General features: G+C 53.3%; 1 protein-coding gene and 1 long non-coding RNA gene across 18 annotated transcripts in view; one reads left to right on the plus strand and one right to left on the minus strand.

Moving 5' to 3' along the window:
* Positions 1-26,723, plus strand: part of RALGPS1 (Ral GEF with PH domain and SH3 binding motif 1) — a 277,984-nt gene that overhangs the window by 220,101 nt on the left and 31,160 nt on the right. For 11 of the 17 annotated variants that reach the window (XM_045043214.1, XM_045043213.1, XM_045043212.1 and 8 more), the window contains 4 exons: positions 2,541-2,678; positions 5,193-5,286; positions 10,580-10,647; positions 16,952-17,038. In XM_045043214.1, the coding sequence (XP_044899149.1) occupies positions 2,541-2,678; positions 5,193-5,286; positions 10,580-10,647; positions 16,952-17,038 (387 nt within the window). Of the gene's footprint in view, positions 1-2,540; positions 2,679-5,192; positions 5,287-10,579; positions 10,648-16,951; positions 17,039-17,440; positions 20,706-26,723 lie in introns of those variants that run through there. The other 6 variants (XM_019816550.3, XM_011288438.4, XM_019816554.3 and 3 more) reach the window with 3 other exon arrangements.
* On the minus strand, positions 20,702-22,230 carry LOC111557545. Its single transcript, XR_002737670.2, has 2 exons — positions 21,868-22,230; positions 20,702-21,445 (listed from the first exon to the last, which is right to left on the minus strand). It is a non-coding gene; the product is annotated as an uncharacterized LOC111557545 (long non-coding RNA).

Genomic DNA, 26,723 nt, shown 5'->3' on the forward strand with positions numbered 1-26,723 from the left:
AGTTTTCTCCCTTTTCCTGCTCCCCAGTGTCTCTGCTCCTGGCCGAGTGTTCATTCTGCCACTCAGTCGGCTGGGTTCAGATCTGCCCAGAATCTGCAACTGGAACAAAGGTGCCACGGGTCCCCTATCCCGCCGCGTCACGCTCAGCACCAGAGGGTACTTTGTGTTGCGGTTGAAGCAGTAAAGGGATTCTCAGGGTTGCCGCTGCTGAATCCCTGGGGAGGTAGCTGAATTACATTTTTAAGAAGGGAGAGGAAAGACAAGATCCAAAGAAAGAATACATGTGTGGATTTCGACGTACCAAGCTTGGAGCTTCCATACAAGGGAAATTATTTCTAATTATTAAAATTTTGGGAACATGGTGCCACTAGAAAGAAAGGAAGTGGAAATGGCTCCTATTAGGAGTGCTAGCATATGTTTCTGTGATTTAATGGTTTCCCATAACAATGCGTAGCTATTTTTAAAGCAGACGAATGACTCATGGTATCCAGCCCCAGCAGTCCACTGTGGTGGCAGGAAGCCTGTGCTGTGGGGAGGCGGGCTAGGGTGCGACCCCCACCTCCATCACTTACCAGCTGTGTGGCCCGGAGCAAGTTATGCTTCCCCTCTGCATTTCCTTTTCCTCCTCTGTAAAATGGGTTGTTGTAAGGATTAATAAGGTAATGAATGTATAAGTCATTATACATTGTCCATCCATGCAAAATACTCACAACTTTTACAATAAATACCTGGCTAACTACATCTACAGTAAGTCTCAGTAGTTAATAGTAAACTTTTAAGGCTATAAATTTTCCTCTGAGTACCACTTTGGTCAGATCTCAGATTTGGTCAGATTTTGATATGCAGTGCTCTTACTGACATTATCTTCAAGTGATTTTTTTGTTTTCTATTTTCTGCTTTTCCTTTGACCCAAGAGTTGCTTATGAGAGAGAGAGAGAGAGAGAGAGAGAGAGAGAGAGAGAGAGTGTGTGTGTGTGTGTGTGTGTGTGTGTGCATTTTCTAATCAGTTAGAATTTTTTCTATATTTATTGTTAATTCCTAAATTTACTTTTTGGAACTTAATGAGCATTTCTTTATATTCTAATATATAACCAATTTCTGTAAGTATCCCATGGGTATTTGAAAAGACTGATGTTTTCATTTATATAACCTTGTTAACTTTGTGAGTCAGTATTCATATATGCACAGGTATGTACATATATCTGTATATCTGTGTATATCTTGTAGGTGCATACACGCACATGCACACACACACACACACACACTTTCTGGAAGAGACATGCCGAAGCTCTCTCTATAATTGTGGCTTTGTTGAATTCACCTCCTTTCTGGCAGTTTTTTGCTTTATATATTTTGATGCAATGTTGCTTTGTGTGTAGAAACTTGTAGTCATTAGATCTTCTCAATCAACTGCACTTTTCATTAACATCAGCCAGTCACTCCTCTTTGCCTTCTCCAGTGTTTCCTGCCTTGAATTCTGTTTTACATCGCTGCTCCTGCTCAGCCCACCGGTAGTGTAGACATAGTGGTAGTGCTCATGGAGGGCTGCGGGGGGGATATGCCAACATTGTCCATGCACAACCCCAGAGAGCCTGGAGTGTGGATCATGCTGTACAGCCAGTTCTCCTCTCCCATCCCTGGCCAGGTGGCTTGTCCCAAATTCCAGCTGGGATGATGCCAGGAGGCTGTGCTAAGGCTCACCACTGACCTATCATAGCAATGTTTTCATATCACATGATATTTTCTTATTAAGCTCCCTCAGTAGAATTCTCTGTCTAGCCTTTGTTCTTTGTACCAAGGACTGTTGTTGCTTTTTTGATTTCTTCTTTTGTCGTAGTTAATTCGTGATTTTAGCGCGTGTGTGTGTGTGTGTGTGTGTGTGTGTGTGTGTGTACATAGAAAAATAGACACATAGCTAAGTGAATAAATAAAAAACTGAATTCAGGGCCCCCCGGGTGGCTCAGTTGGTTGAGCATCCGACTTCAGCTCAGTTCATGGTCTCGCGGTCTGTGGGTTCAAGCCCTGCGTCGGGCCCTGTGCTGAGAGCTCAGAGCCTGGAGCCTGCTTCAGATCTGTGTCTCCCTCTCTCTCTGCCCCTTCCCTGCTCATGCTCTTTCTCTGTCTCAAAAATAAATAAAAACATTAAAAATTTTTTTTAAAAATGAATTTAGTCCAAATGGGCGTTGTCCTGGTTATGACACCTTGGAATCTATTAAATGTCATTGGTTGGTGAAATATACAAGTATCCATCTGATTTTCCAGTTGGGTTACAGGTGAAAACCCTTGTGGCTGGAGGCTGTATGAACTAGAAATGCTGAAATCTTGCCAGTATTCATTTTGGTTGTCACCCAGATATTTGATTACATTTGAGCCATCTATGTGAGAGATTAGCAGTCGGGATTGGAATTGAAGTCAGAATTATATCTCGATTTTCCATAAGCCACCCCTTATACCTTCTAGCACAGTGGTGCTGTTTTGTGCTGTTTTGTTCTGATTCATGGCGAGTGCCCACCATTACTATATATCTTCTTTAATTTTAGGGATCTATCTTCTGGATTTAATCTACATTGATTCTGCATATCCTGCCTCAGGCAGCATCATGGAAAACGAACAAAGATCCAATCAGATGAACAACATTCTCCGAATAATCGCTGATTTACAAGTTTCCTGCAGCTACGGTTAGTACCCCTGGTTGCTGGAATTGTGAAATCTTACATCACTGAAGTTTGGATTCGGCACCTCATCAGTGAGAAAGCTCTGGGAGCCAGGTGGTCCCCACAAAGCTCTTCATTTTAATATCTTGAGCACCCACCATGTGCAGGACCCTTTACCCACAGGCTTGATCTTCAAAGATGATGAAAACTAGATGTTCCCATCTCTGTGTTACAGACAAGGAGACCGAGGCTGAAGATTGTTCAGTCGCTTGTCTAAGATCATGCGTCTGGGGGTTGGCAGCGCCCAGGTCTTTCTGGCTCCCAGGTCATTCATCCACAAAGAGCTTTGTGGGCAGCCCCTGGGCAGGTCTCCTCCAGGAGGATTCAGGGACCCAGATTTCTCCACGTTGTGGCTCCACCATGTCCCCTGGCCTTAGAGACCTCCAGTGGACTCCACATCCACCTGGCAGATGCAGGAAGAGAGAGAATCATCCAAGAGTAGATTTTATGGGCCAGATTTGTACATAATGCTCTCATTTCTGCTGGGGAGGCTAGGAAATGTAATCTAGCTGTGGGCCTGGAAGGAAAAGGGAAATGACTTGCTGAAAACTAGCCAGGCTCTGCTCCACATGACCAGATCCAAAGTGTGATGGATGGTTGTCGAAGATGAGGTTGAGGAACTGAGAAGTCAGAACGCTGGGTGGGGCATCCATGCAGGTGTCGACTTCCCCCAGGATGATGGCGGACTCCGCCGTGTGCAACTACGTTGTGAGCCAGGTGCCCAAGTCCTCCAGGAAAGGGCGGGAACGACCAGGGTGCCAGCCGGGAGAGGTCAGCAAGGAAGAGAGGGATGGGTGGTAGAGCTGCAGGAATGGGCCTCCGTGGGGCAGGGTTTTCAGAAGAGGGTGGAGGAGTAAAAAGTCTGGAAGCAGCAAAGGGGGACAGGAAGGAAACCAACCCCACCTACAGTTCACAGGGCATGAGAAAACTGACAGCCTCCACTGGGGAAGGCCATGGGGAAGCCAGGGTGGGGCTCTGCAGGGTGGGCTTGTTGAAGCCAAAGGCCCCCTCCACAGGCACTTCCAGATCAGCAGTCCTGACAGCGGAGCGGCAGGGGGCCCGGGATCCCCGTGCAGTCCTCCCCCGCCCAGGCCCTTTTCCATTCACAAGTCCATCAGCCCTCACTGTCCTGCCGGCCTGCAGGGCAGTGACACACGCAGCTTTGGGGTCAGACTCAAGCTCAAATCTCAGCTCTGCCTCCTGAAAAGTCACTTTCTCCTAAGTCTGAGGTTTTCCCATCAGTAGCAGTGGGGACGTAGTGCACGCAGAGCCCTTATCGCATTCCAGCATTTGAGTAGAGTTCAATAAATCCTCATACCACTGTCACCTTCATACCTGCATCTTCTCTATCATCAGCTTTGGGAAGCAGGTGTCATCATCCCCACTTTCGGGCAAGAACACGGGCTCTACAGGGGCGCCTGAGTGACTCAGTCGGCTGGGTGTCCGACTTCGGCTCAGGTCGTGATGTCACGGTCCGTGAGTTCGAGCCCCGCCGTCGGGCTCTGTGCTGGCGGCTCAGAGCCTGGAGCCTGCTTCGGATTCTGTGCCTCCCTCTCTCTCTGCCCCTCCCCCACTCACACTCTGTCTCTCTCTCTATATCAGAAAATGAATAAACGTTAAAAATTTAAAAAAAAAAAAAAAAAGAACACAGGCTCTAGAGATACAAGAGGATCTGTTCCAAATCTCACAGTTGAGGGGCGAAGCCATCAGGGGCTCCTCACAGCACCTGGACGCACGTCCCTGAGAGCCAGGGCCCTTCCCCGCCCCCTTTCTTCTCCTCTTCACAGCCCCCTTTAGTGCCTCCCCTTCTTCCCTTAACTTGTTCTGTCCCTCCCCGTGAGGAATGGCAGAGAGGACCACAGAGTTTTCGGCCCCCTTGGAATAGTGACCGTGGAGTTCTGTGGGGAGCGTCTGACATCAGTCACTCTGGCAACAAGGCTGTGCGACGTGGCCAAGGCTTCCAGGGACGGAGTCGAAACCTGGCTCTGCCACTTCTCAGTGATGTGATCTTTGCCAGTTGCCACAGTTTCTTTCTCTGTGCAACAGGCACGTTATTTCCCCCCAGTGAGGCAGGCGTGACAGTTAAAGCAGATGACTTCTGGAAATCACCTGGTACCTAGCCCGGCACAGCAGGTGCCCAGGCGTCTAGACCCCTCCCTTCCTTCCCTGGATGCAGCAGCTCCTGCCCGTGGGCCAGACTCTCAAGCTGTGCTAGGACCTGGGTTGGACCTCCACACCGGGCCGGATGGGCCTTGTTCATTCATCTTGCATTCTTGTCACGCAGGGGGTGGGAGACCTGCCCGGTTACCCCGCGGAAACCTGTTTTAGGGCACAAACACCTGGCTCTGGTCTGTTCTGGAGGCCTCTCTCTCCCCAGCCAAGGACCTGTGGTGATTTCAGGGTATGTGGCCCACTTCTCATATGGGGCCCGGAAGTGGGGAGAGACTGAAGCCTCTGGGTTTCATCCGTGTTTTGCAGATCACCTCACAACCCTGCCCCACGTGCAGAAGTACCTGAAGTCTGTACGCTACATCGAAGAACTTCAGAAGTTTGTGGAGGACGACAACTACAAGTAAGTGCCCGCCCCCGGCCTGGCCCTTGGGGACCAGCGATTGGCTGGTGATGCCACTACTTCACTCCGGCAGCACCACGCCGGCACACTCAGGCGCGGGCATGTCGTGTGACCTCTGGCCCCACAGAGGCCAGAGCGGTATGGTCTGAGCATCTCCTCCCGCTTAGCTCTGCCCCAGCCACCCAGGCTCCATGTTCTGAGGAAGGTGCTCTGTGAACTTCTCAGCCTGGCTTACCCACGTCGCATGGGTGATGGGAACTTAGACTCCGTAGCGCGGGCTCTGTGCTCCGGATTCTCGCGAGTGACTCCCCCCTTCACGGTGCTGGCTGGAAGGACAGCATCCTAGCCATACATCCAGCCATACATACTCTGTTTGCTGGCTGGTAAACAGAGTCCTCCAAGAGCCTGTCTCATGGATGAGGCAGCTCCCCGTGGCCCCGGCTTTCTGCAGGACTCTTGCCATCCGGGACTGGCCGAGGCCCCGTCTCCATCCCGTGCAGCCCTTTGGAGTAGACTCGGGTCCCTGAAGACCCCTGTGGGTCCTTTGCTCTCATCTTCCACCCACCCCACTCTGGCTTTCAGTTCTGTCTTCATTTGTGCCACCTGGGAACTTATCCAGCATGTCTATGTATTTAGAGGGAGAAGGAGGATTTTTCGTATCAACTCTGTCTGCCACATTGATTGGACATCCTCTTGGCTCATCTTCAGCTTGAGGCCAACTATGAGCCTCAGTGCTTTTCGTACGACCTGATCTATCAAGACAAGGCTCAGCCATCTTGTAACTGATCATTTCCCCTGAATTGTCAGCTTTCCAGTGGATTCTTTCAGATCTCATCTTATTGGCTCCTTCCAGCATGCCGTGTTCCTTCGGATCCCGTTACTCAATGCGTTGTTGTTTTTTGTTTTTTCTTTTAATCTCTTCCAGTTTCATGTCTGAAAATTTGGCCAGTTTGGTTACTTGGTCTTCACCAAAGTCACTGAAAACTATAGAGAACCGTGGTCACTAGGGACACTCCCAGGTTACTCCTGATTTGCTCACTAGAGCCTTGGGGACGGCTGTTCAAACAGCTCCACATCTGGCCACGTCCACAGTAGTCGTTCTCAGCCCTGGCTGTGAATCAGAGTCACCTGGGAAGCTTTATAACCAACCATATGTTTGTGGTAGAGCCTGGAAATTTGTACTTTCTCAAAGCTCCCTAGGTGGTTCTAATAATTAGCCGTCTTTGGGAGCACAGACATAATAATGTCTTTAGTTGTTATGGTATAATATTTTACTAAAGCAGAGTATAATACGAAATTTTGATCTATCACATAATCATTAACAACAACAGATGAAGGCGAGAGATGACCATGAAAATTATGTTTGCCACCAGTTAGGCTCATTTTACTTACAAAGCATTTGCTGTTCCTAAAAAGAGTACCCTGGAGTGTGAAATTATTCCCATTTAGGTTCTGGGATAATATTTTCCATTCATGTGCCAGTAGTACAATTAAAGAGACAGCAGTTTTTCATTAACACTAATATCCTTTAAGGAGAAAAATGGTCTATAAATACTTCTGACCATGAGATAATCCTTGGACAAGCTGTAGGTTGTGAGTAATTACTCCTTCCATTCTGAAGGACATTGAACACCCCCAGCACTTACTGCTAAACAACAGTCAGCCTGGATGTTACAAAGGCCCTTTGTTGTGGTCCAAGTGGGCAAGCCAAGGGAAGAAGCCTGCACTCTCACCCCCAGGGCCCAGACCGCTGAGAGGGTCCCTCCCCAGGGAGGCCCTGGCTCTGGGTGACACAGGACATGCAGGGCTTGTGATTCTACGTGAGGAACCCCCACTCCATGGCCCAACTCATGCCCCAAACTTGCTCCCCATCCGAAAGGACCCAGTGGCTTCATTATTACCTGATGACAAAGCATTTCTTTATTTTGTCGTATTATTTTAATTTAATTTAATTTAATTTAATTTAATTTTATTTTATTTTATTTTATTTTATTTTATTTTATTTTTTTATTTTATTTTTTTTATTTTATTTACTTATTTTGAGAGAGAGTGTGAGAACACGGGGAGAGGCCGAGAGAGAATCCCAGGCAGGCTCCGCGCTGTCTACACGGAGCCCGATGCAGGGCTCAAACTCACAAACTGCGTGATTATGACCTGAGCCAGAATCAAGAGTCAGATGCTCAACCGACTGAGCCACCCAGGTGCCCCGACAAAGCATTTCTAACACCTTGTCCCCATCTGCTTTGGAGACACTGTGCCAAGGGGCCCAAACAGTGCTTTGTTTTTCTTGACTCTTCATCTATTTCATTTTATTTAAGAACATTTACCCAAATTCCTACTACCTAGAAAACATGACCTTTAGCATTAAGTGAACAAAATTTTGGACATTTTTTTATGCACAGGAAGTGCAGACAGACATAGAGAAGGATGGACAGATGGATGGAATGATAGAATTTATTAAAATTGGACCATGCTACACTTGCTATTTTTAATTGAAAGTATTTTAACTTAACCAGAAACTGAAATAAAATGTAAGGAATTGCTTGCTCTTCAAATAAATATTTCTTCAGCACAAGAGATATAATTTCCTAAAAGGGTCTTCTAAAATTAACGAGAGGTCAGGAAAAACATGAAGACGCTTGAGTCAGTGAGTTCTGTTTTCACTGGGTCTCTGCCGTGCACAAGGTCAGTTGACTGGTTAGGAAAGATGAGAACATCAGTCCTCTCCCCCCTTCACCTCCCCTTCACCATCATCCAATTTTTTGTTAGTTGTGTTATTATTACTACACAGTCCAAGTTTATAACATACACATCATGTTCAGGAACCATAATTCCTACTGGTTAGTGTTTCTAAACAGATTCAATTCTTACCACCTGTGTTCTTCCACACTTTTCCCATTCCTGGAGTCTTTGTTTTAATGACTCCTTTATTTAGCTGCATTGCATCACGAAGCAGGTTTTCGCAAGTCCCACATGCTCTGATTTCCCCCATAAAAACATCCGCAGGTGGCCAGGCCTCCCCTTGCTGGGCCGCATGCCTTTGCGTCTCTCCCCCAGGACTCGCGGACCCTTCTTCTGTAGAGAAGTCTGAGCCAGTCTGATCCTTTTCCTCTTGCAAGTGACTTGTTTTATCTGCCTGGTGGGTAAAGGATTCCTTGAAGTTCAAAAGCACAACAACAACAACTGGGGCGCCTGGGTGGCGCAGTTGGTTAAGCGTCCGACTTCAGCCAGGTCACGATCTCGCGGTCCCTGAGTTCGAGCCCCGCGTCGGGCTCTGGGCTGATGGCTCGGAGCCTGGAGCCTGTTTCCGATTCTGTGTCTCCCTCTCTCTCTGCCCCTCCCCCGTTCATGCTCTGTCTCTCTCTGTCCCAAAAATAAATAAACGTTGAAAGAAAAAAAAATTTTAAAAAGCACAACAAGAATGGCTCCGAGGGTTCTGTGCCAAATTTCCCTGGAACCTGGCGTGCTCTTTTTTCAATTCAGAGTGATTCTTTGGGTTATCTTTGACTTCTTCTGTGCCATTTCTTGGCTTTCCTCTTTCAAGGACTCCGGGCATCCATACGTTGGGTGCTCTCTGCTTTCCATGTCCCCCAGCTTCTTTCTAGTGGCTATAATAATCTCTGTCTTTTCATTGACAGACACCCAGATGATCTATTCATTTGGTCCTTGATTGGTCCCCTAGGACCCCAGGCTCCCTTTTCATCTAACTCCTTTGTGCCATCTCATTTTTCAGGTCTTGCTTTATTCAACCCATGTTCTGAATAAGCTGTTCTGCTCAAAGCACTTAGGGGGATTTCCTTGTGTTCCTCGGGGCTGCCTCCTGGGCCGAGCAATCTGGGCAGTGCTCTACTCGATTCTCTCTCCTTTTTTGTGTGAGAGGACACTTGCTAGCTTGCCACACCAATTCTTTTTGCTTGCTCGCATTTTGAGAAGCTCCATCTGGGTATTCCATGGCTCTGATGGAGGGAGGTGACATCTGACCCTGCTCCCACGTGTGTGAGATGGGCTGGCTTTTCCTCCTGCTGTGCTGTTAGGTCAAGGTTCTTAAAGTCTTTCTCTTCTTCGGTAGCCTGGGGGAACACAGGGCTCAGGCTCCAAGGAGGCACAGGGAGCACGCAGTGTGTTTTAGATACCGGGCTCTATTAAAAGGCCTGCATTAAGGTTTCCTCCACCTTGTAGGGGACTGTATCCCATGCCCTCAGGTTTCAAGTGTTTATTTACTTTTGAGAGAGACAGAACATGAGTGGGGGAGGGGCAGAGAGAGAGGGAGACAGAATCGGAAGCAGCGTCCAGGCTCTGAGCTGTCAGCACAGAGCCTGACGCAGGACTCGAGCTTATGAGCCGCGTGATCATGACCTGAGCTGAAGTCGGACGCCTAACCGACTGAGCCACCCAGGTGGGCAGTCCTGGATGCCCTCAGGTGTCAAATCACCCCCTCAATGGAGCCTTCATTTCCGTCAGCGTATCCACATGCCGTCCCCCCATTTCATCCGCTTCTCGCCAACACCTACCGAGAAGCCTCGGAGGGCAGGATAGGAGCCGTGCTGCATTACGCCTCTTGGTCAAACTCTGCAATCCTTTTTCTTTCCTTGGCTGCAAGTTTCTGAAGTTCATGGCTTCAGTTCATGCCCCTTTTCTTGCTGAGTTGCATCTGGTAAGTTCTTCTACCCCTAAGCCTGTATAACTATTTGTTGGTTTTGTTGGTGGGGGCATGGCGTCTGGCATCTGGCTTCGCTCTGCCATCTTCTCCCAGAAGTTCTTAATCAGTGCTTTAAAAATAACAACGTTGAGGTGCCAGTCCTCATGATGCATCCATTGCCTTGTGCCTGCCTGGGGGTGTCCAAGAGGGGGTGCGGTGTGATGATTAGAAACTCTGATTTCAGGTCAGACAGTCGTGGCTTTGGTTGCCTGCCCGCCCCTTGCTAGCCCACAGATTTGGGAAAGCCGCCGAGCCTTGCTGTTCCTCAGTTTCCTCATCTAGTAGCTGGGGACAATAAACGTACCGAGTCCAGGGGCTTGTCTTGAGAACGAACACATTTGTGCCCAATAGATACTGAGCCACGATGACTCTTTTGACTGTATCTTCCTTAACCGTTGTTTCTGGGTCATGGAAATGCCCTGGGGAACCACACAGGCAAGTGGCCGAGATCTGGAGCAGACCCCAAAGTACTCCTGGGCTCCGAGACTGTAGCCCTTGGCAACAGTCCCGTCTCCCGACTCCGAACACACATGTGATCAGTCCCCCTCTGACACCCCAGAGCCTCTCTGATCTTGTAAAAATCTTCCCTTCCAGACTGTCACTCAGAATCGAACCAGGAAGCAGCTCTCCGAGACTGGTCTCTTCCAAGGAAGATCTTGCAGGTATCGTAGCCACCTCGAGTGGGGACACACCGCTGGTAGCCCAGGCATGGCTGCCGGGGCTGGCCCTGACTGTGGGTCAAGAGCACAGGTGTAGGTTGGCAGACTCCGCAGTCCCGTAGCCCTCACACATCAGCCTTCCGGGCTCCTAATCCATGGGTCCCCGTGGGACGCCTCTGGGCTGGGGCTCCCTGGAAGAGCCTGGGACCCAACAGCCCCAAGAGAGGCCAGATCAGGATCCCAGGCTGGGAACATGCACAGGGTAGGGAAAACTCTAGAATCTTCTCTGAGTCACCTGGACACTTATCATCAGGCCTGCTGCCCCCGGTGCAGGTTGACTGCCCTGGAGGGATACACAAGGTGCTGGGTATTTGGTGCCACCAGACACAGAGGGCTCACCTTCCTGTAGCATCAGCTTTATCACATACTGGGACATACACAGTGTCCCTAGTGATCAGGGGGATGGGGACAGGGTTCCCATCAGAGGGATGTGGGAAATAACAACAGGACTCGAAACAATTGTTTAGGGCCATAGCAGGAACAGTAGGAAACCCTAACCATTTGAGACTATGTCTTCAGGAGGTGATGCCAAAGTCGGAGCAGAGTGGGCTTGAATCGAAAAGCGTTCTGCCCCCGAGTCTTGTTCAGATTAGTTTGAGGACGAGGCCTCTGCCGCCTTTTCTGGTTAACGTGCCCGAACAGGATCAGCCAAGTCTCTGGCCTTCCCCAGGTGTCAAGAAGTCCCCGCAGCCACACTTTATCTTTCCACCCTCTGGACAGTGCCCGAGGATTCGTCTCCTAGTGCTCCTTCCTGCTGTGTGATTCCATTACTTCCTCCCCTGCGGCACCTGGCCCATGCCTCCTTTTCTCTCCCTATGTGCACGAGCCATTGAGCAGAGAGAGGTGGGAGGGTCTGCTGTGAGCCAGGCACCCAGTGGAACGGGGCGACGACCTGCCCACACGGAGCTTAGGCTTTAGCAGGGGAGATGGGCCGCAAAAGCCGCTAGGGGGTAAGGCGTGGCCCAGGAAGAGAGATGGCAGAGAGGGGGCCTTAGCCTTGGCTTGAGGGGTCAGCTCTGCCTCTCCCCAGGGACTCTCTCCAGCCACAGGTCAAACTCAAGTCTCATCTCTGCTTGAGAGAAGCAAGGCCTCTGGGAAGTTCCCCAGCCAGGCTCCTTGCACACGCCTGGAATGCCTTTTCCCTCATATTTCCATGGTCCACTCTTGCTCGTCGTTCCAAACTCAGAGAGACTTTATTTCAGCTCTTTGGTTCTTTATGACACCCTAGTTTGTAATTGTCTCTTTGGTCACTGGGCCTCACTTAGTTCCTGTTGAGTCTCCAGCTCCCCTCATAAGGCTTGTGCCCCACAGATGCTCAGCCCTCACAGGGTTCACAGATGAATGACTGAAAGGGAGGAAGCAGCAGGCCGAGGCTCCGGGTGGGCCTTTGGTGAGCACTGGCCTAGAGCACAAGCGGGTCTCGTGGCTGTAGCCTCACGCCTGGGCTTCAGAGAGCCTCCCCCTCCCCAGCGCCCTGCACACACCCACCTGCAGCTCGGGCAGCCTTGGCTGCCAGCCTCGCCTCCCGAGCATCAGCCACTCGGCCTGCAGGCTGCTGGTTATCAGGGCACCTGCCTCACACCTCCTCCCAAAAGAAGAGCCCAGCTCCCCCACCGCCCCTGCCCCGGCCCCCCGCCCAGTTCTGCACTGAGCATCAGTGGCTCCCCCTGCTAGGCCGGAAGCTGTAGACCAGGAGCCAGGCTCAGAGAACTAACAATGCTAATTACGGGCCTCAGGAGCTGGGCCTCTCACTGAGCCCCAGGCAGGAAAGGAGGAGCTGCATTGGCTTTTGACCCCTGCCTATGATGAAAACCAGTGCCGGTGGGGAGGGCCGGGGGCACCTGGGTAGCTCAGTGGGTTAAGCATCCAGCTCTTGGTTTCGGCTCAGGTCATGATCCCACTGTTCGTGAGTTCAAGCCCTGCGTCGGCTCTGTGCAGACAGGACAGAGCCTTCTTGGGATTCTCTCTCTCTCTCTCTCTCTCTCTCTCTCTCTCTCTCTGCCCCTCCCCCTTTCTCTTTCTTTTCTTCCCTTTCTCTCTCTCTCCTTCTCCCTCTCTCTCTTTCAAAATAAATAAATGAACTTTAGAAATAAGTGCCCAGGAGCCACTGGCCCAGCTTCATCGAGGTTCGCCAGACTCTCCTGTTATAGCCACCATCACCTCCCTCTGGCTCTGTTGTTTATTAGCCGTAGAGGCCAGAGTCCAGCAAATCAACCCACCACCGGTCCGAATCCCCGCAGGGAACAGATTGCCCCCCCCCTCCCCCCGCCCCCTGGCCCGGCTCACAGGAAGAGACTAGCGAAGGTGAAATGGGAATTGCAAAAAGAACGGGGAGACCCCAGCACCCTAGGCTGAGGGACCTGGGACAGCAAAAAGTGTCACCCACTCCAGCGATTGCTGAGCTGAGGAGGACTCGGCATCTGAGGGGCACACAGAATAGCCGGCACACCCGCCAAGCCTCGGTTTCTCCATCTGTAGAGTGGGCGTTGTCGTGTCTCTCTCACAGGGTTGTTGTGGGAATGTGTTGAGAACCCGTGTGTGAAACACAGTGCCTGACACACCGAGCACTCGCATCAAGGGTAGTGTTATTGGGATGGTGTGATGGTCGTGGGTATTATGGTTGTGCCTCCGTCACCGAATCAGCCTCCAGGTTTTAGTGAAACACTGCTGCCTCAGGGATACTTTTCTCCCAGCCGACTCCACCCTCCCGCCCTCCCAAGCTGGGGGGTCAGGGCTGTTAACAGTTAACACCGGGGCTGGCGGGCCGTGGCCGAGGCCAGCCTGCCCCTGTTTTTGTATGGGAGCACACCACACCCATCCGTTGACATTGTCTGTGTCTGCTTCCCTGACAGTGGCCGAGCTGAGTAGTTGGGACAGAGACCCTATGGCCTCCAAAGCCTAAAATATCCACCATCTGGCTTTTTACAGAAAGTTTGCCAACCCAGTGTTGCACACTCTTGCAGGGACGGTCTGTGCTTCTCCACAGCTCTTCCCTCTGTGGGAAGGACACCGTTACCTGTGCACATTTGTCCCCTGTCTGCCTTCCCCACCGCACTGAAGGCCCCCTGAGGTAGGGACCACGGCCAGCGTCCCCGGAGCCTGGCCCCCGGGCGCCTCGCCTGCCCTGGGGTCTCCTTCAGGCAGGATCTCTGAGCTGCTCGCCTGCCCTGGGGTCTCCTTCAGGCAGGATCTCTGAGCTGCTCGCCTGCCCTCGGGTCTCCTTCAGGCAGGATCTCTGAGCTGCTGGCCGGGCAGGGCTCTGGGAAGCAGCTCCGGACTGCTGACTCCGCACTCCCTTCCAGGGAAGTGCTGACGCGGCAGTTTTCACACGGTGGTGCGAGAGCGGCTCACAGGCGTGTTTTCCACCAGTTTTCCAAAGCCCTGGCTCCCACCCTAGAAGCAGGATGTTAAGGTTTTCATTGATCACCAGCGAGCCCGGGAGCGTCTGGAAGGCTTCCGATGCACTCAGTGGTCCTGGCTTCCCACCCGCAGCCTCGTAGCCTCTCCCAGGACAGAGAGGCTGCTGTGGCCTGGGACAGCCGAGGGGTCCTGTGGAGGGCGGGACCAGAGGCGCAGCTCCCAGGACGCCGTCCCCACTCTGGCAGTCAGACTGGGCTGCGTGGCAGGAGCCCGACCAGGCCCGAGGACAGGAATGTGCCTCTTGCAGTCCCAGGAATGGGAGGAACGCAGCCTCCCTCAGCTCCTCAGGATGGGGGTTCAAGCTACAGCTCTGGGCTCCCTTTCCAGCAGTCAGGCACCCACCCCCACACCTGCCAAGGAGAGGCCCCAAGATGCGTTCGTGGGCTTTTGCGCTCCGGACGTACGTGCCAAGGGCCTGCTGTGAGCCAGACGCTTGCAGTGAGCCAGGTACCCAGTGGAACGAGGCAGAGACCTGCCCGCGTGGAGCTTAGGCTTTAGCAGAGGAGACAAGCAGCAGAAGCCGTGAGGGCACAGGGCGTGGTGCAGGAAGGAGCCCGAGGGGGCCAGCGTGAGCACGACCGAGATGGCCGGTGGGCTCCCTGACCCTTCTGTGCGGCTGTGCCCACTTCCCTAGCCAGCCCACCCCCCCCAGGCAATGAGACCCGCTAACTCTAGCATTGGAAACAGCCGGTCGTGGGTCTCTCGGAGGCCGTGGTTAGTGCCAGCGTGGCCCGGAGCTGATGCTGTGCCCTCTGTGTCTGTGAGAACCCCTGCGCCCCACAGACGGCTGCCCCGTCTCCACCCCTGGCAGTGACTGTGCCGGCAGCTCCACACCAGCAAATAGACTGTGAGAACGGAAATGGAGAAACCGTCTCAGTTTCTGGGCTGGGAGGAAAAAGGGCCAGGAATGCCACGTTTTCAATCCCCATCCCCCTATATGTAATGTTTCGTTTATATAAATGAACTAATATTTTCCTGGAGAGCAAAAATCATAAAGAACGTTGACCCCCAGAGAGGGCAAGTAATGTTTGTGTGTGCCTTGGAACCGATGAAGACATTTCCAGATTCTGTTAGCCCCGCCCCCACGTGGCTGAACCAACTGACAGGTTTTCTAAGAGTCCTTGGCAGCAAAGCAGGGCCATGGAAAACCTGAGCGCGGGCCTCGGCCTTTTCTACGCGCACCTTCAGGACTGCTCTCGACACACCTTCGTGTCTTCCTTGTTTTATTGCCTCTTGGGTAGAAGCCCTGCTTCGGAGTCGGGCAGACCTGAGTTCAAAGCCCAGCTCCAGCACTTCTTAGCTGTGGGACCTCGGGCGATCGGCTTCATCCCTCTGAGCCTCAGTTTTCTTGTTGGCGAAACAGCTGTAGGAATAAATACTTCACGCAGGCTTACTTCACGGGGCTGAGGCTATGCCAGAAGAGCCCTTAGCGCAGCGCCTGGCACACGCTCACCACTCAGGATTTCTGGCTCCGGGCCCTCATAGGGCGGGCCCTGATGCTGTCCCGATGGAGGGACAGCATGACGCAGAGCAGGGGACGGGGAGCCGGAGGGCCCTCACCTCAAGTCCAACTCACCAGTCACCCGCTGTGCCGGGTACCGCTGCTGTATAACCAGCCACCCTGGAACCTAGTGTCACAAAACCGTCATTTGGTTACACGCACAGGTTCTGTGGATCAGGAAATAGGACGGGACACGGCCAGGAGGGCTTGTCTCTGCTTCACAATATCCGGGGCCTCTGCCGGAAAGTCGAAGGTTGAGAGGGACTCGCGGCTAGGCGCTGGAATCATCTGGATGTGCGTGATGCTGGCTGTTGACGGGCCACGGCTGGGGCAGAACGCGTGTGTACACGTGGCCTCCCACGTGGCCTGGGCTTCCTTACCGTATGGCAGGCTCAGAGTGGTCAGACTCCTACACGGCAGCGCTCCCCCAAGGCAAACGTCCCAAGAGCTGGGTGGAAGCTGCATCATGGCGTCTGCGTGACCCGCCTCGGAAGTCACGTAGCCTCGCTTCTACTACACTCTGTCGGTCAAGGTCCACCCTGGTCCAAGGAGAGGGGCCAGAGACCCTACCACTCAACAGGGACCACGTCAAGAATTTGTGGACGTGTGTTAAAACCACCACGCCAGCTAGTTCGCGGTGGGGGAACAGAGGCTGGATGATGACGATGACGATGATGACGACGATGGTGGTGGTGGCGGCAGCTAGCGCGCACTGAGCTTGTACTCGCTGCCAGACACTGTTGTAAGCACTTCCTGTGCTCATTCAGGACCCTCATGCCTACCCTGTGAGGTGAGGGCTGATATCCGTATTCTGTAGGGGGAGGTGCTGGGGCAGGAAGGAGCAGAGCCAGCCGCTAAGCCCAGGGGTCTGGACTGGTGGTTGCCTGTATCCCATGCATGGGACAACCAGGATGCACTTGCAGGTCCCAGATTGCTCTGGGCTCTGTCCCCATTGCTGCTGGTGTCTGTGCGGTACAGCAATCAAAAGTGTGCGGCTGTGCCCCCTTCTCCGGCCGGCCCACCCCCCTCAGGCACAGGTCTCTCCCTATGTCTCCCGGTGTCTGTGCAGTCATCACGGCCCTGGGTGACAACCTTGGCACATCTGTGCCTTTCTTAGAGACATTTTTGAGTCACACACTCTCCCTGCTTGGTTCTTAGAAGGCTGGTTCTGTGTGAGAGTCACAACTGCAAATCTGATTTGCCATTAAGTCTTCTTTGCTCCGCCTAGCTGGGGGCATGAGGCCTGACCTCTCATGGTCAGGGTTGGGGGTGCTTGGCCCTTCTCCCCACCAGGCCTTTCTCTATCTCTTGGCTTGCTAACCTCAGGGCCTGCCACAAAGGATATGGTCTTAGCCGCAGGCACTGCTGTCTTGGGGCCTCCAGGTGACAGTCAGTTCGTTGATGCTTCCTCAGGTGAGCACTTCCATGGGATCCCACAGGCCCCTTGACCTAGACAGATGCAAACCCATTCTGGGGCCGCTGCAGCCCCTTCCATGGCCCCTCAGGGTCTGTGTCCACTGCCAGCTCCTTGCTGCTTGGGTCCCTGTGAGCCCTTGGTTGGTGGGAGGCCACAGCCATCCTTGTCCTGACAGACTTGCAGATGCAGCTGACACTGGTGTGGCTGGGGCCGTGTTGGCTCCCATGACTGAGCAAGGCACTAGGAGTCCGCTGGGTCTCCCAACTGCTGAGGACATATTTCAAGTTCCCCGAGCGGTCCGTGGGGATGTCGGGCTGCGCTGTAGAGTAGTGAGCAGAAGAAGAGAGCACCCCGTGGGCAGGGCTGGGGACTCTCCCTTCCACAGCCTCCTCTGTTAGCTTTCGTAGATTCTCAGAATGGGCGAGGGGCTCAAGAGCTGAGAAGCCAGTGCCCGCCTCTTCGCTCTGGAAGTTCACATCTCCGTTCCTCATCTCTCACCTCATGGCCTGCTATGTCAAGGTCAAGCAGAGGAGCAGAGACACAAGCCCGCTTCTGTCCAACTCTGTGCCCCACTGTGGCCCAGCCCCCCTCCTCCCCCCACCGTGCCGCACACGGCACCGGCGGCTTCCCCTGCGTTCCTTGCCCTGACCCCAGGGAGAAAGCATCTGGGCCTCACCACCGCTGAAGGGGGATCCAATGCCATTTTTCAGAAAGAAATGGACCGGGGCATTCTGAATGACGTGTGAGCCAGATCTTGGCTCACAGCAAGGACCCGGGAGAGCTGCATGTATGAGAAACAAAGCACGTGTGTGAATGTGAAAGTGACCAGCGCTGAGGCCCGACCGTGAAACCTGGCCAGAGAAGGCTTTCTGTGCAGAGGACCCCCATGTCCCCGGGTGCCACAGGGCTCTGGCAGCCCCGGAGAGGGCCCAAGTCCCCGCTGTGGGAACAGGGCTCACGGCACACACAGTAAAGAGGCCGGGAGGCGCAGAACCCTCTTCAAGCTGGGAGCAAGTCCGCCCCGTGAACCGCATGGCCCGGTGGCACTGTCGGGAGCTCCACGTCCGGCCGTGGTCACTCCCCTTCTCCAACCCGGAGAGGCTCAGGGGCCGAGGAGGCCGGACCCCAAGCTCCCGGCAGCCCAGGCGGAGGCTGGACTGGAACTCGAGTCTCGTGACTCCAAGTCCCCTCTGCCACAGCTGCCTCCCGTTAACTTGCAGTGTGCAAGACTCGGAAAGCACCCCGCGAGCGGCAGCCTGGCTGCCAGACTGCTTAACCTGGGCAATGCCGACCGGGCCAGGGCCCCAGTTGCTGCCGGAAAGCCGTGGGAACAAGGCTCCCCGTCCCCCTCGGCAGAGCCAGCCCGTCCGTAGCCAGAACGCCGGCCCGTCTGTCGTGCACACTCGAGTCCCGCAGCCCCTGCCTCCCCGAGCTGGTGCTGGTGGGAGACTCTGGTCAACAGGAAGTCACATCTCATTCCTTAGTGACAAGTGGATGAGCGCTGAAGGCAAGTGCAGGCCACGGGAGAGTGAGTGACCGGAGGGCCTGGCCCTCTCTGAGGACACGGGGTCGCTGCCCTCTCTGAGAACGCAGGACATGCGTGTCGTCAGCACTGGGTCTGTGTCTCCCTGGAACCCCTTGCTGCTGCTCCTTTAGCCCCTGAGGAAGGGAGCAGGTCAGCGGCTTTTTCCTCCATCTCTCCCTTCTCCCGAGGGAAACATCTAGCGGAGCAGAAGACCGTTTCTGAGGTGTGTCACAACTGTCTGCTGGGTCCACATGGGTGGGCAGAGGGGGACGCTGGCTCTTGGCGCTGGCCGGCCGACTGAGGTGGCAGGCCAGGCCCCTCCAGCTTGCTCCCCCTAGAGACCCACACCCGAGGGAAGGCAGCCGCTGCTGTGTGTTCCAGCCCCGGAGATGGGTACTGCCTGCACCAGGCACCTCGGAGCGGGAAGAAGTGGCAGCCGAAGTCAGGGCCGCTGGCCTGAAAACCGCGCATCGCCTCTGACGCCTTCCGTTAGAATTACAAGTGAAGCCCGAGATCACTCTCCTCCTGCATCTAAAATGACGCTTTTCTCAAAGAGCTGTTCCGTCGACCCTGGTTCTACACAAGTTCCTTTTTAGGTTGTCTCTTCTCATCCCACAAACACTGGTTCTGTCCCAGGCCTTCCCTCTTCTCACCGAGCTTGCAACTCTGGATAATTCGCCCACTCCCGGGGCTCCACACTCCCCTGGCTGGACACGTCTGTCCCCGGCGCGGTCTGTCTCCTGAACACTCCCCCAGTGGCCCCTTCGCATCAGTCCCGACCTGAACTTCTCGTCGGTCCCCCGAGCCTGCTCCCTAAGTGAACGGCACTAGCACCCAGCTACGCTGCCCCAAGCCCCCCTCCCACCACACCCCTGCTGATCCACCCCCTAGACCCCTCTCCTCCTCTTTCTCCTTCCCGGCCTGTCGTTGGGGCTGCAACCACGTGCTTCTCCAGCCAGAGTGAGCTTTCTAGGGTGCGATTCTGAGCACATCACCGCCCCTCCTAAAAATCTCCACACCTTCCCCTCCTTAAACTCCAAGCTCCTCAGGTGCCCCCCCACCCCCACTCCTCCCCCCCTCCACCGCAGCCACCATCCGCCCCCCATACACAGTCCCGCCCTCAGCTCTTCCGCCAGGGTGGCTCCCTGCAGTTTCTCTAGTAGGTTCCATTGTCTTTGCTCTTCCTGCTCCTGCTGCATAGGCCTCAGCTGGATCTCTTAGGCTCAGCCTGGATGTCAGACCCTCAGCTCCTCTCCGACCTTCCTGCGTTCTCAGACGCACTCAGATGGCTCCACTGGTCACCAGCTGCTTGCCCAGGCAAGCTCCCTAACCCTTCTGACCTCAGGTCCCACATCACAGCGCTGAGCTAACAACAGCTCCTGGGAGGCAGTGTTGCCGCAAGGCCTTTAAATGAGATCCTGTGTACAAAGCATCTAGCACAGTGTGTGGCGCCTGTAGATGCACAAAGAAGGTCAGGCGTTCCATTACCACCACCATTATCGTCGTGGTAGTTACTCTGTCGGTGTAGTTTTTGCTATTACCATGATTATTATTTCTTTTTCTCCTATCGAAGCATGTGTCCCTCCTGGGTGTAATTTTCCGCTTGCTTGTCTTTCTCCCCCACCTGACTGTAAACCCCATGAAAGCAGAGCATCAGCCCTCTAATCCAACGTGGCTGACCAGCCCCTGGCTCAGGGCTGGCACAGGGTCAGGAAACGTTTGCTGCAGGAAGGAGGGAGGGATGCTGGATCATTTCCTCCTTACAGGGAGGCTGCCAGGTCAGACCACTGTTCCTGTGTTGCAGATGTAGAATCAGGTGGAGAGGTGCGAGGTGGCTTTCCCAAGGTCGCTCAGCCTGCAAGTGGCAGATAGCACGGGAGCCCGGGTCTGCCTGCCTCCAGACTCTGAGTTCTTAGCTAGGACCATCCATCACCCTCACTCCTGTCTTCTGCAGAGCCATTATTAGAAGGCCCCGTGCTCTTTTCTCTTCCAATCAATGAGTGGTCTGTTGGGCAGCCTGTTGGTTTCTTGAGAGAAATGTAATGAAAACCAGATTTTTTTTTTCAACATGATATCTCGTTCCCCACAGAGACTGTCAGTTCTCATATGTTCCAATAAAACTGCTAAAGAAACAGCCACTTAAAGAGCTTTAAAGATTATTCATGGAAAAATTATGCGGAGGAAAAATAGAGCAATCCTCTGAGATAGTCAAGCCACATGGTCAGTTTTTCCAGCTGTCCGTGCCATATCGGGCTGGGCAGCGGGGACCACGCTCCGCACAGCGAGGCCAGAACCCCAGTTCATTATCACTGCCCCCACCCCTGCCCTGGCCCCAGGGGACATGGAGAAACAAACTTGCCAGCTGCTCAGCTCAGAAATGGTCCCAGAAGACAAGTGTTCCCTGGTGCTGTCACGTGGTGGCCGCTCCAGGCTTAGTGGAACAGGAACGTGAGGCCTTTCAGTAGCAGAGAATGTCACTTACTGGCAGAGAAGCCCCCACCCCCCCCCCCCCCCCCAACCCTAGGTCCCAACTGAATGGAAATTCTTCGGCTTTAGCGTCAGACCAGGCTATTGGTCAACAACCAGGGGGTGGGAGTGGCTGAGACCCAGGGCATTAGGAGCAGTATCAGCTTGGACTCTGGGCCCAGGGAGATCACAGCCTCTTCTGCTTGGGCCTCCCACCCTTTCCTCAACCCGGCTGAGGGCCATCTGAGGCCAGGCATGCCTCCCAAGGCCGTCCAAAGCAGCAAGAAGAAGGAGGCGGATCTGGGCCTCGTCCTGGAGGGAGAATCCGGAGCCGAGCGGAAGAAACCAAGGGCGAGTCCGGAAGCGTAGGAGAGCTGGAACATGCAGATCAGAGCCAGGATGCAGGAACCATCTGGAGGCAGGTGAGAAAGGGAGTGAGCGGGAAAGCCAAGCAAGTTCCCAGAAGAGGCTTGGAGAGTCCAGCTCTCTAGGCACGGCACAGCACGCATGGGCAGCTGAGGGAACAAAGCCAGCACCCCTCCAGCGCGTGACCTTACATGCCTTGGAATGTCCCTTTAAAATGGCAATTGTAGGGGCGCCTGGGTGGCTCAGTCCGTTAGGCATCTGACTTCAGCTCAGGTCATGATCTCACAGTTCATGGGTTCGAGCCCCACGTCGGGCTCTGTGCTGACAGGTCAGAGCCTGGAGCCTGCTTCAGAGTCTGTGTCTCCCTCTCTCTCTGCCCCTCCCCACCTCATGTTCTGTCTCTGTCTGTCTCTGAAAAATGAATAAACCTTTTAAAAAAAATTCTTTTAACGGCAATTGTCAAATTACCAACTGCATAGGAGTCCGTGTTGGAGTGTTCATACAAGCCTGGCACACAGCTGGTGCATAATAGATGTTGGTCCTCTCCACCTTCACCTGCAACAGTAGCAATTAGACCTTACCCAACAGAGTTCCTGGAGGAAGTGCCTCCCGCTTATCAGATCACCTCAGATGTGTCACTGTGTTTCTTCTGCCTCGGGTTTTCACCAATGCCTGACCTTTGAACTGCGAGCCCCCCACCCCCCAGCAGCCCATGGCAACTGCGTAAGCCCTGGCTTTCTCACCTATGAACCCGCCACCCCTGCGTGGAGGGCAGCACGCCCACGCGTGGCGGCACCACGCGGTGCCGGGGGTGGAACGCTCCACCTTAATTATCACCGTTATCATTTACTACAACAACACTGGGAGTCAAATTCCAGTTCAAACTCCAGGGGAGGAGCAGTGCGCGAACTGACCTTTACAAAATACTTTGTGAACCCAGGGTGGGAGCCAGAGTGACTCAGGGGGTGTGATCCCACGTCCATGCCACTGATAAACAAGGCAAATTCCACCCTCCGCACGGACTCGTTCATTGAGCAATAGTGCCAAACGAAAACAGAGCAGGAGGGCTTCCGTTCTTCCCCTTCGTCTCCGGAGCAGCCACACGAGACGCTTCCTCCAGGACAGAGATTGAGCGGAAGGTCTTCCGGGGCACACGTGCCAGTCACCTGGAGAGCCAGTGGGATGAGACCCTCCAGGACCGGCCCAAGAAACCCCATTTCTCACACACTCTGCAGATGCTTCAGATACACTCCCCAGTTGACAGAGCTGCTGGCAGAGTGGAACTCCTCGCCAGGAAAACGCACGCGCACACGAAGCTTAGTTACCCGTCCGGTACCTCCGCACAGTCCTCCAGGGCCTTCCGAGGACCGGATCCGGTGAGGTGCGGGCCCCGCCTCTCTGGCTTTGTTATCATGGTCTGCCAGAGTCTGTTTTTGAGATGTCCTGTGCGGGCTGCAGTTGGGACCTCCAGCAGCCTCCCCTGCGTCCTGCCACCAGGCTAGGCCACCCAGGCAGCCCTCTAGGAGGCGGTGTGGTGTGGCGGGGCCTCGGGGTCAGGTTCCTTGGGCTGCGGACAATGAGACAGACGCTGGCTGCCTCAACCAAAAGGGGAACCTTTGGCTTATGGGGTCCAGGAAGGGCTGAGCAGCCAGGGAAGGAAGGACGCGGCCCAGGGCTGCGGGAACGACTAAAACGGGACTCTTTTCCACAAGCAGGAAACATGGCCGTTGGCAACGTCTAGGTTCTCTTGCGCAGCCGGCAAAAAGTGATTGTCCTCAGACATGTTCTAGACTCACATCTGAAAAATCCTCGGGAAAGGTGTCTATCCCTATCCGGATCCAGGAGCAAGGCCACAGCGGTCTGGCGTAGGCTCCCCTGTGACCCCATCAGTGGTGGGAAGGGGGATTCCTGGAGGGGGTGGCAGGCAGGTGGTCCCAGGTGTCCGCTCATGGATTCACAAGGCCCAGACTTGAACCTGATTGCCTAGCCAACCAGCTCCCTGCCCTTGAAACTTAACCTCCTGAGCTGCTGCTTCCCCATTTGTGAATTAAGGCTAATATACAGACCTCAGAGGGCTGTTGTGTGGGTTAAATGAAAGCACCGCAGGGCCTCAGCAGGACACAGATGGCACAGTCCAGCGGGGTGATCAGAGGAATTTTTCAGAAAGGGGCCGGCGGGTTTAAGGAACCCTAAGGACATCGCAGCACCCCAGCGCCGGAACAGGAGTGCAGGGAGACAGCGGTTATGAAAACCAGAGTAGAGAGGACTTGGGGAAACTGCCGCCTCTCAGGGGTGACCCTGAAGGGGAGTCTGGAGGAAATGGTGCCTTAGCCTCTCTCCTCCCTCCCCCCAGTCTCTGGCCACGGCTCCCAATAGGCCTGATCCAATGAGGAGCCAGAGGGAAGGAAGCCCACTGACCGAGGCCCCAAGCCCAGCTCCCAGTTAATGGCACAGGGTGGAAAAGGGTGCAGGACAAATCTGGAGGGCAAATGGAAGATTCCAGCACAGCCCCTGGCACATAGTAGACATCCATGTGTTTTTATTTATTTAAAAAAAATTTTTTTTAATGTTTATTTATTTTTGAGACAGAGACAGAGCATGAATGGGGGAGGGTCAGAGAGAGAGGGAGACACAGAATCCGAAGCAGGCTTCAGGCTCTGAGCTGTCAGCACAGAGCCCGATGCGGGGCTTGAACTCACGAACCGTGAGATCATGACCTAAGCTGAAGTCAGAGGCTCAACCGACTGAGCCACCCAGGCACCTCATCCATGTGTTTTTAAAATATTCTCATTTTAGGGGCGCCTGGGTGGCTCAGTTGGTTGAGCGTCCGACTTCGGCTCAGGTCATGATCTCACAACTCGTGAGTTCGAGCCCCACGTCGGGCTCTGGGCTGATGACTCGGAGCCTGGAGCCTGCTTCTGATTCTGTGTCTCCCTCTCTCTCTGCCCCTAACCCACTCGCATTCTGTCTCTGTATCTCTCAAAAATAAATAAACATTAAAAAAATTAAAAATAAAATATTCTCATTTTAAATGATGAAATATTGAACACGTAGAGAGTACCCATTGTGCCCACTATCCATATTTAACAGAAATTAGCATTTAGCCATATTTTATATTTTTCTTAAGTAAAATAACACTACAGATAGAGCAGAAATCCCTCTTACCCTATCCTTCCTCTTTCTTCCCCATAGAGGTATCTACTCTCCCGAGACCAATTTATGTTATTCCTGTGCAGGGTTTTTCTATTATACTGTTGTTTTGTATGTGTTACAGTGTTTACAAAACTGGCGTCATGCCTCAGTGTAAACATTGTTTTGCACCTTGCACTTTTCCACTGAGCTTATGCTTCTAGGACGTGATCTGTATGGATACGTATAAATTCAGTTTAAATTCAGTTTCTTCGCTGTTTTCTGCTCTGTAGAATTTGTTGGGTGAATAGACCACAGCTCATTTATCCATTTCCCTCCTGAGGGGCATGTAGACTTTTTTGCTGTTATACACAATGCTACATAGAGCATCCTCATAAATGTGTCTCCTGGTGGGTATACTACGTGCAGGGGTTTCCTGGGGGAAATCTGGGGGATACCTAGAACCGGAATCGCCTGGTCACAAAGGCATAGCATCTTCACCTTCACTTGCCAGGCTAATAGCTTTCCAAATATTTGGCACCCTAAGCGCCCATTTTCCCACATCCTGGCCACCACTTGATGTTGTTGGGCTAATTAATTTTTGACAACCTACTAAGGTAAAAACATTTTTTCTCACCGTTACTATACAATTTGCATTCCCATGATCACCGGTGAGGTTAAGCATCTCTCCTGGTAGTTATTGGTCACGTGGGGTTTTCCTCTTTTGTGAATTTCCCGTTTGTGTCCTTTACCCATTTTCTCTATGTGGTTTGCCTCTTTCTTACTGATATTTGAAGTTCTTTATATATCTCGACACGAATCCTTTGCTGGGGGTGTGGGTGACGTGATCCCTCCTCCCAGAGTACAACTTGCCTTTTAACATTGATTTTGCTGACTTTCATTTGTTTGTTTTGGTGCAGAAATGTTTAATTTTAATGCAATCAATTCAGTTTTGTTTTGTTTTTTTGTACTTTAGGTCTTACGCTTTTTGTTTCTTTCTCCAAGGTCGTCGACATCGTCTCTTACGTTTTTTTCCCCAGTAGTTTCACATTTTTGCTTTTTTACTTTCATGGTGTGAATCCGCTTGTGTAACATAAGGTGGGAGGACCCCAATTTCGTCTTTCTCCCCACGGAGCCCGATGGTGCTAGCGCCGTGTACTGAAAAGACCCTCCCTGCCCCACTGACCCACCATCATGAAGCGAGTCCGGGCTGTCCCTTCTAATTTACCGAACTGTTTCTCCGTCTCTGCCCCAACACCAAACTGGGTGCGTTCCTACCATTTTGTGTGTTGTTCTGATATCTGGTAGGGCAAGGCCTGTGCTGCCCTTCTTGACAACTGTCCTGGCGACTTCTTCCCTTTATTCTTCCATCAGGACGTTAAGACCAGCTTAAGTGACCAGGCGGTGGTCAGGCAGCATTGAACACCACACCGCTGGCAGTTTCGAGCTCAGAATTGATGTGCCCAGATTTTCATTTTTTCAAACACTCACGAAGCTGTACAGGGGTTGGATTTCAGAGGATCCGTCAGGAGGTAGAAGAAGGTCGTGTGGGGACCCAGCCCACGTGGTGACAGGAGAGATGGGTATGGAGGGGATGTGCAGAATCTAGGGGCCTCGGTGATCATGTCTGGCAAGTAAAGAGGGGGTAAGAAGAGGAGAGGAGAGGCCGGTCACCGTCCGGGAGAAGCCAAGACGACCCCACACTCCAGGCCAGATGACTGAGTGTCCATGGTTGGAAGTACAGGAGGAGGTTCCGGGTGTGACCTTCACGGAGCAGAACTCAGGGCACCTTAGGAATGTTCAGACAGAAGCATCCTGGGTGTATTGGTCTCGGGTTCAGAAAAGAGGGCTGTGGGACAAATTTAAGAGCCAAAACCAGACCCAAAGAGGGACGTCTGCGTAGAAAACACCAACACGAGAGCCAGGTGGAGGATAAGGAGCCCACAGAGGAGACAGAGTGACAGTGACCAAGAGGCACAGGGAGAGGCAGGAGTGAGACAGCACAGACAGCCGGGACGCAAGACGTTGCGAGGAGTGGCCACTAGCACCGGATGCCGCAGGCTGTAGGGAGAAGGTGTGAGGGCAGAGGCAGAGCTACGAGGAGCACGGTCCTCTGAGGAAATGCGGCTGGCCAGGAGGAACACGGGGCCAAGGGCCTGTATTCCACAGAAAACGGGAGACGACGATGTATTTAA

This window comes from Felis catus, chromosome D4, assembly GCF_018350175.1.
Source record: "Felis catus isolate Fca126 chromosome D4, F.catus_Fca126_mat1.0, whole genome shotgun sequence".
Classification (NCBI taxonomy): domain Eukaryota; kingdom Metazoa; phylum Chordata; class Mammalia; order Carnivora; family Felidae; genus Felis; species Felis catus.